A 13,774-nucleotide genomic window follows, 5' to 3' on the forward strand; every position below is an offset into this window, starting at 1 on the left:
TCCTAGTGTGTCTTGCAGAGGCCCCACGTTACTCAGTACCTTCTTTTTGCCCCCTATGTATTTGAAAAAGGACTTCTTGTTGTCCTTTATCTGGGTAGCTAGTCCCAGTTCCATCTCCGCCTTGACCTTCCTGACTGCACCCCCTGCAGCCCCGAGCAACCGAGGTATAGTTCTCCCTGGTTATGGCTCCTCCCTTCCATTGGGTGTATGCCTCCTTTTAGCTAGGAGACGTTCCCGTATGCTTTTGGTGAGCCATGGGGGTTTTTGTGCCCTCTTGCCTCCTTTAATTCTTATTGGGATTACCTCCCCTCCCCTCCGGGACCTCAGTACTTCCCCAACTATTCTTCTTACCTCTTTGAAATCTGCCCTCCTGAAGTCCAGGGTTGCTGCCTTGCTGCAGGCTTTTGCCACCTGAGCTGGATAGTGAATTCCAGCAGACAATGATTGCTGTCGCCCAGGTGGTCAAGCACCCGCAGCCCCCTCACAAGGTCATCGCCTGTGGCCAGCACCAGATCCAACAAGGCATCTCCCCCTGGTGGGGCTATGCACTTCCTGAGTTAGATGGAGGTTCTGTATCTCAGCTAGGAACCTACGTGAGTGGTCAGACCTGGCTGACTGCTCTTCCCAGCAGATGTCTGGAAAGTTCAGGTCACCCGTGATGACCACGTCTTTTGACCTAACTACTTCCGTGAGCTGACTTCTGAATTCCCGGTCTAGCTGTTCCCCTTGATTGACCTGTGGTTATGGTTGACCACAGGATGAACATGAGCCTTCAATGTGATGCTGCAGCTAGTAAAGCGACCAAAACGCTGGCTTGCATCCATAGATGCTTCTGAAACAAATCCCAAGACATCATTCTCCCATTGTACTCGGCCTTAGTGAGGCCACAGCTGGAGTACTGCGTCCAGTTCTGGGCTCCGCAATTCGAAAAGGATGTGGAGAAGCTTGAGAGAGAGGAGAGCCATGCGCATGATCAGAGGTCAGGAAAACAGATCTTATGATGAGAGGCTGAGAGCTATGGGACTCTTCAGCCTGGAAAATCGCAGGCTCAGGGGTGATCTGGTGTCTGCCTATAAGTTTAACCGGGGTGCTCATCAGGATCTGGGGGAATGCTTATTCACCAGAGCACCCCAGGGGATGACGAGATCAAATGGTCAGAAACTCCTTCAGGACCGTTTCAGGCTAGACATAAGGAAGAACTTCTTTACTGTCCAAGCCCCCAAGGTCTGGAATAGACTGCTGCTGGAGGTGGTTCAAGCAGCTACTTTGAACACCTTCAAGAGAAATTTGGATGTTTATCTTGCTGGGATCCTATAACCCCAGCTGACTTCCTGCCCCTGAGGCAGGGGGCTGGACTCGATTATCTTCCGAGGTCCCTTCCAGCCCTAATGTCTATGAAATCTATGAAGTCTATGAATTTGTAGGCTGCCACAAGATCACCTCTCAGCCTTCTCTTGCAGAGACCGAAGAGATCCAGGTCCTTTAGTTTCTTCTCATATGGCTTGGCCTGCAAACCCTTAACCATACGAGTGGCCCTCCTCTGGACCCTCTCGAGTCTATCAACATCCTTCTTGAAGTGCGGTGCCCAGAGCTGGATGCAGTACTTCAACTGCAGTTTGACGAATGCCACATAGAGGGGAAGTATCACCTCCTTGGCTCTATCTGTCATGCATCTGCTAATGCATGATAAAGTGCAGTTAGCTTTGCTGATGATTTCGTCACATTGATGACTTATGTTCATCTTGGAGTCCACTATGACTCCAAGATCCCTTTCTGCTTCTGTGCTGCTGAGAGGGTCATTCCCCAGCCAGTAGGCGTGCTGGATATTTTTATGCCCTAGGTGCAGCACTCTGCATTTCTCCTTGTTGAACTGCATCCTATTGTGTTCTGCCCACTTTTCCGACCTGTCCAGTTCCGCCTGCAATCATTTCCTACCCTCCAGTGTATTCACTTCACCCCACAATTTAGTATCATCCACAAACTTGGAAAGAGTACACTTCATGCCCACATCCAAGTCACTGATGAAGACATTGAAGAGTGCAGGTCTGAGGACCGAGTCCTGCAGGACCCCACTTCCCACATCCTTTCAGGTCAATACTGACCTGTCCACCACCACTCTCTGGGTGTGACCCCAAGCCAATTTGCCATCCACTGGACTGTGTAATCATTTAAGTCACAGCCTCTTAGTTTATTTATGAGAATTGGATGAGATACCATATCGAAGACCTTTCTAAAATCCAAGTAAATTACATTCACCTCTGCTCCTTCATGTAAGCATTTTGTGACCTGGTCATAAAAAGAAACCAGATTAGCCAGGCATGATCTACCTGCTATGAATCCATGCTGGTTGCCCTACTGCATTATTTTTCCCACTGGACTCGCACACATGATCTCTTTTAGTTCTCTTTAATTTGCGTTGCCAGCCTCAGCTCCGTAGTTGCTTTGGCCTTTCTAATTGCCTCCCTGCAAGTATACTCCTCTTTGGTAGCTTCCCTCTGCTTCCACTGCCTATATGCCTCTTTTTGTGTGCTTAGGCTTCCCTGGATTTTTCTGTTAAGCCAAGGAAGTTTGTTTGGCCCCTTCCCCCTCCTCCCCCCCCCCCCTTTCCCTTGCAATGGGAGAGTCTCCCTCTGCTCCCAAAGAATTGCTTCCTTTAGGAACGACCACGTGTCCTGGACTCCCATCTCGCCAATACTCCTATCCTGCAGTGCGTCATTGATTAGACTCCTAAGCACACTGAAGTTAGCCTTCCTGAAGTCAAGCACTTCAACCCTACTAGTTACCTTTCCCCACCCGACACCTTATGGTGAGTTTGACTGATTGATGGTCACTGTCCCCAAGGTGACCATGAATCTGCATCTCCCCTACTAGGTCATCCCCCGTAGCTAACATCAAGTCCAGTAGGGTATTCCCTCTAGGGGGACTGTATACCTCCTGTGTTAAGTGAAGGTCCTGCATGCAGGATAAGAACCTACGTGAGTAGTTGGTTTTGGCTGACTGCTCCTCCCAGCAGATGTCTGGGTAGTTTAGGTCCCCCATGACAACCACATCCCTAGACCATATGGCCCTTGAGAGCTGCCTCAAGAATTCCAAGTCTAGGTCTTCCTCTTGATGTGGGGGTCTGTAGCATACCCCCACCACCAAGTCCCTTTCCCCCCTGGCCTCCATGTATCCTAACCCTCAATACCTCAACTTTCTCCTCCTCTGATCCCATTTTGATTAGGGTAGATATATAACATAGAGAGCAGACCCCTTCCTCCCTTCTCTGTCCCGTCTGTATGACCTATAGCCCTAATTATTTACTGCCCAGTCACAGGTAGGGAAACAGATTTGGCCAAAACAAAACAGGACAGTGATCCAAAACACCAAAATAAATCACTGTCCTCTGAAACGGCTGAGTCCAAAACTGAATTGAAACACAGCAGTTTTGCACAGCCCTATAACCCCCTGTGTGCTATGTGTTTTATTTCTCATTCGAGCCTAAGGAGTTTCATATTTGAAACCTGCTAAAATATTTCTCTGTCATTAGTTTTTGCTCTTTGAGAGTCAGAAAAATTCTGCAGCCATATTGGATGTCATGCAAACATTGATTTAGTCTAGAAGTATCTGTCAAGACTTTTTCATACATTATTAAAGTAAGGCCAGGCTTTGGGGCTTGATCCTTCATTGGCTTTTTCCTAGGTACTGCTGTCATACAAATAATAGAGATGGTTTAAAAATGAAAAAAATAATGCTATAACTTTTGCATGATGTTTTTTTTTTTAAATCAAAACAGTACAATTCTGGAAAATATCTACCAACTCTTATTGATGACAATGCAGAAGATGGCTTGCTAATAATACAAATTGTTGCATTTCTGCAGCCTGTGTTGATTTGCTGCTGTTCCAAATAAAACATTCTGTATTACAGTGCCCAAGGGTTTGAAACAGAAGTGACATCTGGCAGGTCCATACTTGATTATGGTGACTCAAAACAAGAAGACTGGGTGAGTGGGGAGGGAAGGTTTTGTGGCATCAGCTCAGTACCATGCTTTTTTTGCAGTCACTTCATAATGCAGACAACTTAGTTAATGCAGTATGAGAGTCATACCATGCGTCTATGATACACTGTTAAGTGGTAGCTTCCTTTGACGCAAGTAAGCAAGCTTTTTTTCCTCTCTTAAACCAGGCTGGTGGATTGAAAAAATAAATTAAAAAAAACCTTTTTATTTAGCCTTTGGATCTCATCCTGTCTCTATAGAAATCAATGAGATTTTTTTTTTTGGTATCAGGACTTATGCAGGAGCAGAATTGGAGCTGTGTGAGACTAATGAGGCTATTTCATTGCATCCTGTGTACTTTCTTTTGTCCCTCTTTTGGAAGCCTGTCTTTTCTTCACATTAAAGGCGGCCGGGGGGGGGAAACATGTGTTGATCTTAAGAAATGTTGGTTGTCAGCTTCTCTTGGGGAAAAAAAGTCTGCTTTGATGAGGAAATAGCTGTAATAAGCTTGCGATTTCCTGCAGTTGTACTAAAAGGAAATGTTCCTTCTTAATCTTTTGGAGGAAGAGGTTCTATATGTTCTGAAGGGAAACTAGCTACATGTTTGTATTTTTTCTTTTAACCTTTCTCCACCCCCTTCTGTGCTACTGGAATAATTTTTTTCGCAAACTACAGCCAATTTTGATACAACTGAAGGTGGGACAGAGTTTATTTCTTGTATTTTGTACATATTCAGAATACTCATGAAAGGAGGAGGGACAGAATTTTTTTTCAATGTTTCCTCGTCTTTCTCTTAAAATGGCCCAGATGCTGTTATGATATCAGCTGTTACTCTTGTGGGTTGAGAAGTCACTTACAAATCTATGAAGATGTTTTCTGAGATTTGTATTGCATACACCCCCCACGCACTCCCCCAATATACAAAACTAAGAATTTATTTTTGAGTTATTTTGCAATCCCCTCTACATCCACTATGCAAATACAAATCATGACAAAAATATTTTTTGTAATAAAATGAAAATGATATACAATATAACCTCATAAATCCAGCATGCTCAGGACCAAGTACCTGCCAGAAATTTGCAAATACCATTTTTTTTAAACCAGAGCTGGGCGGGAGGGGGGAAGGGCGGGGGTAGTGGCATCTGGTCCCAGATTAGCAGCCGCATGCAGCGTAGCAGCATGGGGTGGTGGATGGCAGTGGCAGCCGCTGCATGCAAACTTCCCCCCCGCTGCTCCCCAATGTAGTGTATTTTTTAAAAGTGCAGGATTTTCAAGAATTCTGAATTATTGAAATCCGGTGTTATGAGGTTATACTGTAGTAGGTTTTTAACTTTTGGTGTTTGACTGTTAGTGTATGATTTGGGTTTTTTCTGGTTCTAAGATGGTAACCCCCACTCCCAAAAGGAGTATTTCTGGGGGGCAAGAGGAAGGACTTCCAGTGGCAAAGGTCAGGGGTTAGGGGGTGTGACTTCCAATCCCAAGATAGCAACAAGGGGGTGGGGCTACTGTCAAGGGGCAGGGCTACCCATGCAGCCCTTGACAGCTCACCTAAACTCGTTAAGTGGCCCTCCACCCAAAATAATTGTTCGCCCCTGGTTTAGTGGGTTTGGTAGCTTTGTTTTTTTTCCTTGTTGATTTGTAGTTCAGTTAGCCCTATGTTTTTAGTGTGTTGTTGGAAATAAATAAGCTTACTTAAAATATTAAGTAGGAATCTGAGCTCCCTGAACACGGCTTGTTAGTTTGCTATATAAAGCATTTGGATTTGGAAGCACGTGTTGTGTTATTTCAGTATGGTGGCATAAAGCTTCTCAGATTTTTTCCACTTTTCTTTCTCTATTGGAAAATGCAAATTTTTTTTATTTTTATTTTTTTGTCAAAATTTAAACCTTACTTGGGGCTGTTGAGATATAGATATATATATATATATATATTTTTTTTTTTTACAAGCTTCCATTTGAATTTATATAGGCTTCCCTACTGGAAATGTCTGAAGTGCTATGAAAATTGGGCACTTTTTAAAATGTGTTTTTAAAGTTGGACACCTGAAATCACTAGTAAATAAAAAATTTGGCCTAAATGCTTATCTACCCCCCACACTCAAACCAAAAATGACTGTTTGAATTCACACCTTTAGTTTCTTTGGTGTAAATCTATGTGGATGCTCTTATTTTGAGAGTGTTTTGTAGTGAAACACTTGCCTTCACAATACGATGTTCTTAATGTGTAGTAAGAGTCTATGCACAGGCTTGCATCCAGATCAGTAAAGGTACAAATGAATACAAGTTCCAGTGTTTGGGTCTAGTTGATGTATGGACAAGGTCCTAGCACTAGGTTTTACCCACTCCCCCTTCCCTGTTAAAAGCACATCTTTTTTACTTCTTTACTATTCATTCCATCCAGGAAAAGCACAGGCCAACTGCACATGCCTCCTCAGCCTGATGAAGAGTAATTATACCCAAAAGCTTGCAAAGAAGCATTTTACAACTATTTGAGTTGGTCTAATAAAAGATATCAGATTTACCCAAAGAACTTTGCCTATGTCCTTAGATCAGGGGTGGGCAAAATGCGGCCCACGGGCTGCATGCGGGCCCACCAGGCCATTCTATCCAGCCCGCAGGCCCCTGAAAAGTTTAGAAAATTAATATTTATCTGCTTTTGGCTGCCTGTCATACGGCCCTCGATGGCATCCCAAAACTCAGTAAGTGGCCCTCCGCCCAAAATAATTGCTCACCCTTGCTTTAGACCAACATGGCTACAACCTATACCCATCTCTTTTTGCCACTTCTGTATGAGGAAAATACCCCTAAGATAAGCATGAATGAGGATTAGTAGACTGATTTTAAAAAGTGAGCAAAGGGATACGTCAGGCTTATTAAAAGGAAAAACTGAGTGAAATGACCTATCCTTTTGATAAATGAGTAGTCAGCTGTGCCTAGTAAACAGTCTGGGCCACTAGTTACCATGGCAGCATTAAGTGGCATTTAGTAATAATGCATGACTAACCTCGTTTAGCACTGCCTGGTAGGCTGGTATTGTGAGAATACTCACATCAGCCAGACTATTCCAGAGCAGGCATGTTTGTGTTCTTTTAAAGCTGCAGGATTGGTGTCATTGCAAAAACAGCCTTTGGTGTTTCCTTTTTTCCCCCGCCCCCCCTCCCCCTTTTTCTTTTCACTCTTTTTACTTTATGGATTGGAGGGAGTTGAGGGTCAAGGAAGGTTCAAGTAGGGGGGAAAGGTCATTAACCATGTTACAGCTGCTGTTTCTGCAACAAGCAGAATTTAAGATGCTGTTTTACATGCATCTGCATGAGTATACAGATGGGAAGCAGCAGGCACTCTTTTTTGCAATGAGACGTGTGAAGGGAGGTATAAATTAGATGTACTTTATTCATTTAAATAATTCTGAACTTTTGAGGAAAGCTGCTTTGAATTTGGATTTCTGTCTGCCATCACAGGAATGAAGCAAACAACACTTTTGCTGTCCAGTTGAGCATCATACTATATCTTAATAGAAAGCAATTTGCATAATTTGCATGCCCAGTTTAGTTAATTTATCATTCTTTATGCTTTATTTTTAAATTTTATTTTTAGGCATATTATTTTCCTATTAACTCATTTTAAAGCAAAATAAAAATGTCAGAGCACTGACCAGTCAATACTGACTGGGTTGGACTCTGGGACTGTAAATGAAAATAAGGTATTAAAATCTTCCCTTCCCCCCAGTTTCAAAATGACATTCTTATGATCCTTCAGCAGTCTTTCTTTGTAACTTTTTTTCTTGGCTGTGGTGAGGTTTGGGGAATTTTATTTGTTTTTAAATGTTTGTGACATTTGTTAAAAGGAAATGGCGAGTTTAAATCATGTAATTTATAAAATGATTTTTGTCAATATTTCATTGTATTTGAGATGCTTTTGGAGCATGCATTCAGTATCCAGGTATCATCATCAGCACATTGACTTTTTGAACTGCAGTATGGTGTCTTCTGGTGGGAGTCTCCTGCATTTTGCAGGAAGTTCACGTGGATATACCCAAGGTTTATACCAAATGCAGTATTGCCCATGTTAAGGCCTTGTCCAAAGCTCATTGAAGTAGAAAAGAATCTTTCCATCAGTTTCACGCTCTCTGTCACAAAGAACTGAATTAATGTACAGTAATCTGATATAGATACACATAATGTAGCAGAAGGCTAAATGCTCCATCATTTTATATAATTTTGTTTCATTTTCTTTTACTTCAATATCTGCAGTAGTTTGTCCAACAGAATTATGATTGCTGATCTTTCAGAGAAGAAAAGAACCTGTGTTTTTCTGGGAGTCCATTTCTGCATGCCAACTTCTCAGTTTAAAATCCCCAATTTCTAATATTCTATTATTTCTATCACAGCAGAGTTGAGTAGGAAGAGATCCATAATGCTTTTCATGTTAATAAAAACCCATCATTATTTTAAATGTTTAGCGGTTACATACTTTTCAGTGTTATCTTATTGCTGAAGCTGTTGTGTGTTGCATATGTCCTCTTTTGTAGCAAAATGTTAATTTGAACAACCCACTGGTGCTCTATCTAATTGACTCTTGCCACAGAAAAGACTAACATGATACGCAAGATCGCCCTTAGAACAATCTACTTACATCCTTTAGATATCAGTGCAATCATTAAATGTTGTCCCACCACGTTTCCCACTGCAGGCAAACCCAAGCCATTTGTCACATGGGAATCATTCTGAAGATGTTTACTGGAAACCCAAACCATTGCAGACACATGTTAAAGAAAATTCATTGATCACCTGTTCTTGATAACATAACCAATACAGAGAGACTAGGCTAAGAGAGGAATTTAAGGTCCTCCTTGCAGTGTTTGCCTATATGGATACCCTTACGGGTGCACTTGTACCTCAAGTGCTCAAATGGAGACTTTTGCCTTAGCAGCCCCCATAGGATGCACTGTCCATGGACAGTGCCCATTTTATCAGAGCCCAGGCTATTTCCACAGTATCTCTTTACAGTATATCCATAACTGATACCTTCAAAGCAGCAACCTGGAGCTTGATGCATATTTTTACCAAGCACTATACCATTTCAAAAGTGTCCTGGGCAAATTCTGCATTTGGTAAGTCCTTCAGTTGCTTTTTTTCTAGATGACTCTGAGACCTCTTTCAGTGGAAATACAATCCCCTCTTTATCCCTTCTGTGATGCACAAGAGGGGCAGAACCATGACATACCCTGTGGGTACTGCTAAGGCAAAAAATCTCTACTTGAGCATGTGAAAAATGGCACCCCCTGTCCTGTACAGTGAAGGTGCACATATGAACATCTTCATTCTACTCATTGGTAAATAACTTTTCTCAGCTTCTAAAAGCTTGGCAAGTGGGATGGTAGAAGAACCATGAAAAACTTTCTTTTTTGTATCAGTGCTTATGTTTTTTGACTTCTGTAATTGTATGTAGAGATGGTTAGCCCAAGCTTAAGGACACTACCTTCAAGATAGCTGTTTTTCAATAAATTACAAATTACTGCAGAAAGAGAGAGAGAGAAGGCTCTGATTATTTCATGCAAGCACCTGCAGTATTCCAATTTAATACAAACCACACTACTTAAATTGTGCACCTTGTGCACTATTAGACGCATCTTCCTTCATTAAAATATAGATTACCGAGTGATTTGTCTTTATAATTGCTGGCATGTTCTAGTCAATACACTGAGGATCCCAGAAACATTACTAGAATTCTCACATAGCACTGTTTCCATGACATTTCATGTCTATTCTGTTGTGTTGATGAAAGGCAACATCTATTTGTGTTAAACTTTAATGTATCAATACCAATTATTAAAAAATTGAATAAAGCTCAGCAGACCTTTCAAATGGACACATATTAAACACCATTTAAAATGGCATGAGTTTATATCTCTCCCTGAATAATCAAAAGTAACACCTTCTAATTATCAAATGTTTTTTAAAAACTCAGAGATTATCTGAAGGGGTTATAAATGTTGGTGATAGGTATATGCAAGAAAAGGATGTATTCTCTTGAGTTTGATCATTTTGATGACGTTCTGTAAGTGGTTTGAAATTTGCCTTGTATTTTTGTTCTACTTTATCCTCTCTGAAACAAACAAATCTATTATCTTTAATGCAAAACAAGATCTAACAGATTTTTTTAAGCACACAGTTACTGTTTTAACATACAGTTGTGCCAATCTAGTGGCTTGGCTGAGGAGAGACTTAGGTCTGGAGTAGGAAAGATGTCACAATCTTTCATGTGCATTAGTTAGCTTTTTGGGGATGGGGAAAGCTTGTGTAACATCTGTACGCGCTATGCTCTGACTAATGGGAACCTCTGACTGCTTTCCTCAGGGGAGAGGGCGACATACCTAGTGTCACAACCCAAGGGTGTGATTTTGTGTGTGCGCGCTTCGGCACTGCTAAATTATTTCCTGTCATGAGGAGCTTTCTTTGCAGGGTGCATTTCTCAGTTGCAAAGAGAAAACCCCGGTGCAAAGGAGTTCCCGCCACCCGCGTGCAAATTTGTGTCCCGCTATTGGCCAGTTCTAAATTATTCCCATGTGGCGGCTAGCGATTGGCTTGCTAGCTGTATAAGAGGCTTGAGCAGTTTCCGCCAAAGTTGGAGAACTCCAAGGAGAACTCCGCAAGGGAGGACTCCACAACCATCTGGAGGAGGAGGACTTCACGTCTCGTGAAGATCTCTAAGCGCTGCGGAGCCTATCGGACCCAGCATGTACCTTAAGAAGGCTATAGGGGTCTGATCAACCTCTGGCCTCTCCCCATCGCCGAACGATCCCTCAACGAACCCCTTCCCTGCGCGCAAGTTCCACGGAGCCTAGCAAACTTCATGTGAGTGTATCCAGAGCTCTTTTCTCCGAGTTGTTTTCTTCGGTTGACACGACGGGCTCGCAGTTTTAGAGCCTTCAACCGGATTGGGCTAGAGTTCGTGTGGAAGGAACTCTTGTCCACATTGCTTCTTTCCTGTCTGTAACTGCAACTCAAGCAAGTTTTCCTGCCTGCACCACGACCATCTACAGTGTAAGTAAAATAATCTTTAATCAACCGCTACGCATCCGTGCCTAATTCAAGTCCACCGGCCTGCATTCCCCGACCCGCGTGCCAGGGCTGCTGGCCACAGCCCGCCGCACGCCCTCGAGGGCCTCGGACCGCTCCCGGCCCGCACACCTAGTGCATCCATAATTGTAAATTTTGAAGACAAAAATCAGTTGGTTGTATTTAGTAAAATATTAATGTGCTGGTGTTCAGCATGCATCTGAAGGTATAAGAATTTTCTGGGTATTCAGGAGAATGCCCCAGGGATTAACCTTGCATGCAGATTATAACAGAAGAGAAAATTTGGCCTTTTTGAAGCCTCGTCCTTGCTTACGATCTAAGCCTGGGAGCTGCTGATTTCTACTCCATATTTATTTCCCCAACTGCCCAATGAATGGCAAAAAATTTGATCTAAGAACCAATGGGGAAGGATCTGAGTGGGAGGGAGGGATGGTACTGATGGGAATCGTGAGGAAAATACTTTGAGAATCTGATACTGGAGTGAGATGAGAAGAGTCTCCTAAGGTAACTATTAAGCTTCACCTCATTCTTTTTTCATGATAAAACACAGGTAAACAACACTTTAGAACAGGGCTATCCAAATTTTAAGCAGCTGGGGGCCACCCAGTCCTCAGACAGCACCAGCAGGGACCACACACAATGCAGGCTGTACTAGGGTGAGCCACAGGGCCCCTAGGCCACATGCCACGTGCATGCCCCCTTGCTATATACCATGCACCTGCCTTGGGTACTCTCCCCCTTCCCCATGCTGTTGCACTGGGCAACTATGCAGCCCTGGCCTTACTCTCTGCTTCCTGTACCATATCAGACTGCACCACCCTGCACCCTGGGGCAGGGAGAAGAAGCCTGGAAATTCTACCTGCTGTTGCAGCCAGAGCAGAGGGGGGAAGAGTGGCTGGGCAGGAGTTCAGGCACTGCAGCTCAACCCCTTGGAGGCCGCATGCAACCTGTAGGCTGCCAGTTGGACAGCCCTGACTTCAGGATGTGACTGCAGCTTATACAGCTGCGTGTTCTAAAGTTGTTTTTGGTTTTTGTTTTTGTTTTTAAAATTTAATTTCAAGGGCCAAATCAGTTCTGAATTCTGTTGGGCAAAGCCCAATACTTAAGTTCCAAATGTTGACAAGAGTAGAGCTTAGTTGTTTGTGTGTGTGTGTAGCTCTACCACCAGGAAACTATTCTCCCTCCCAGATCCAGTCTTGGGTCTTAGTCTTGGGCTTCAGAGGCTCTCCAAATCCATGGAAGGCTTCCTGCATGCAAGTGCCAAGCCTGGAGCCTTTTGGATGTGGATGTCTTACTTGTGAGCTAGGGGGGGAGATAGGTAAGTGCAGCTCATCTGAGTAAAGTATATACCAACTGCACTCAGTCCCCACTCTTTCAGGTCATGGTGAGCCATGACATTTGCATAATTTTGACTTCCTCTTCATTCCTATGGCTGAACTGTGTCCTTCTTTCCTTTTCCTAATGATTCCTGTTTCTTCACTAGCCTTAAATGTTTGGCAAACATCACCAAGTTGAGGCCCCAGTTCACCCATAATCCCTCTGTGACCCCCTCTCCTAGCCCATTGCATATGATTAGTGTGGCCTCACACTCCATGAGGTGGAGCTGGACCAGGTTACCATGCACCTTATCTGCATATCAATTTTTGGAGGATCCCAGAACTCATGACAAGAACATCCTGTTCCAATCATGAGTTGGGTTCTGTTTAGCACGTGGAGCTGTTTGTGGTGGGAAACGGAGATTTGGAGTACATGCACATACTGATTAGTGCTGAGCTGTGGGGTCACTATGGCTTGAAACACTGACTATGCTGGGGCTCAGACCAATGAACTACATGGCAAATCATGAGCCTTTTTGCTTTGGGTTAGTATAAAGCATAGTTTGTATTGCTTCTCAGTCTCTTGAAGGTTCAGATCAAGTGTACTATGCTTGCCTGGCAAGGGAAACACTGTGACCATGGAGGTGGTCTTGTTAGCCACACCATGGAAGACTGCCCTCCTGGCATGGGGATAGTACCTGCCAAGGTGATTTTGTACTAAATCCCTCCCCCCCCACACTTAGCTGCTGGAGTGTGAAGGTCTTGGCTTTAAACCCACTTTATGGAAATGGAAGACTTTTCTTTAGCTTGCCTTGGGGCCTTACGGCTGAGGGCAAGCAAAACTTGGGGGCATCTGAACCCCAAGCCTCCAGGCGTGGGCCTGCAAGTAGGATCTGCCAAAGGTGATGGGACCATCTGAGGCCTAGGATGGAGGTGGAGGATTTTTGCCGGTAGTAGAGCCACTCATGGTTCTGGACTCTTGGATTTGGAATTAATTTTGACTAATTTGGCCTGGGATGCATAATTTTTGTTTTAAAAAGTTTGTACTATATATAAGTAGGTACAAGAGTGTTGCTTAAAAGTATGTTTGTGGAATACCCTTGCTAAAACTTGTAGCAGTTTCAAAAAACAAACATCAATTTTGGTTGAACTAAGTCATTGGGTACCCATGGTAATTTGCCTTTATGCAGTTGACTACCAGAATGTTTATTTCAAAGTGAGTGTGTTCAAATGTGTGTCTCACTTCCATGTGCTCAGGGAGAGAAGGTTCTGACAGTAAGGAGTAGGGGAAGCTACCTGATGGTTGTTTCCCCCCCACCCCCTCCCCATCTATTTTTCTTGCTGTAGCAGTGGGAGGAAGATAAATTCAAGGTAGATTTTCGGTAATTAGATTCTATA

At 43.4% G+C, this 13,774-nt stretch overlaps 1 protein-coding gene across 6 annotated transcripts in view; it reads left to right on the forward strand.

Annotated features, from left to right (window-relative positions):
• The window catches only part of AFF1 (ALF transcription elongation factor 1), a 241,207-nt gene that overhangs the window by 120,468 nt on the left and 106,965 nt on the right, over positions 1–13,774 (forward strand). Inside the window, exon 1 of one of the 6 annotated variants that reach the window (XM_059722271.1) lies at positions 3,896–3,985. The exons of the other annotated variants lie outside the window; for them this stretch is intronic. Within the exon in view, the coding sequence (XP_059578254.1) occupies positions 3,960–3,985 (26 nt within the window). The 5' untranslated portion in view covers positions 3,896–3,959. Of the gene's footprint in view, positions 1–3,895; positions 3,986–13,774 lie in introns of those variants that run through there. 6 annotated transcript variants of the gene reach the window in all.

Source organism: Alligator mississippiensis, chromosome 2, assembly GCF_030867095.1.
Source record: "Alligator mississippiensis isolate rAllMis1 chromosome 2, rAllMis1, whole genome shotgun sequence".
Lineage (NCBI taxonomy): Eukaryota > Metazoa > Chordata > Crocodylia > Alligatoridae > Alligator > Alligator mississippiensis.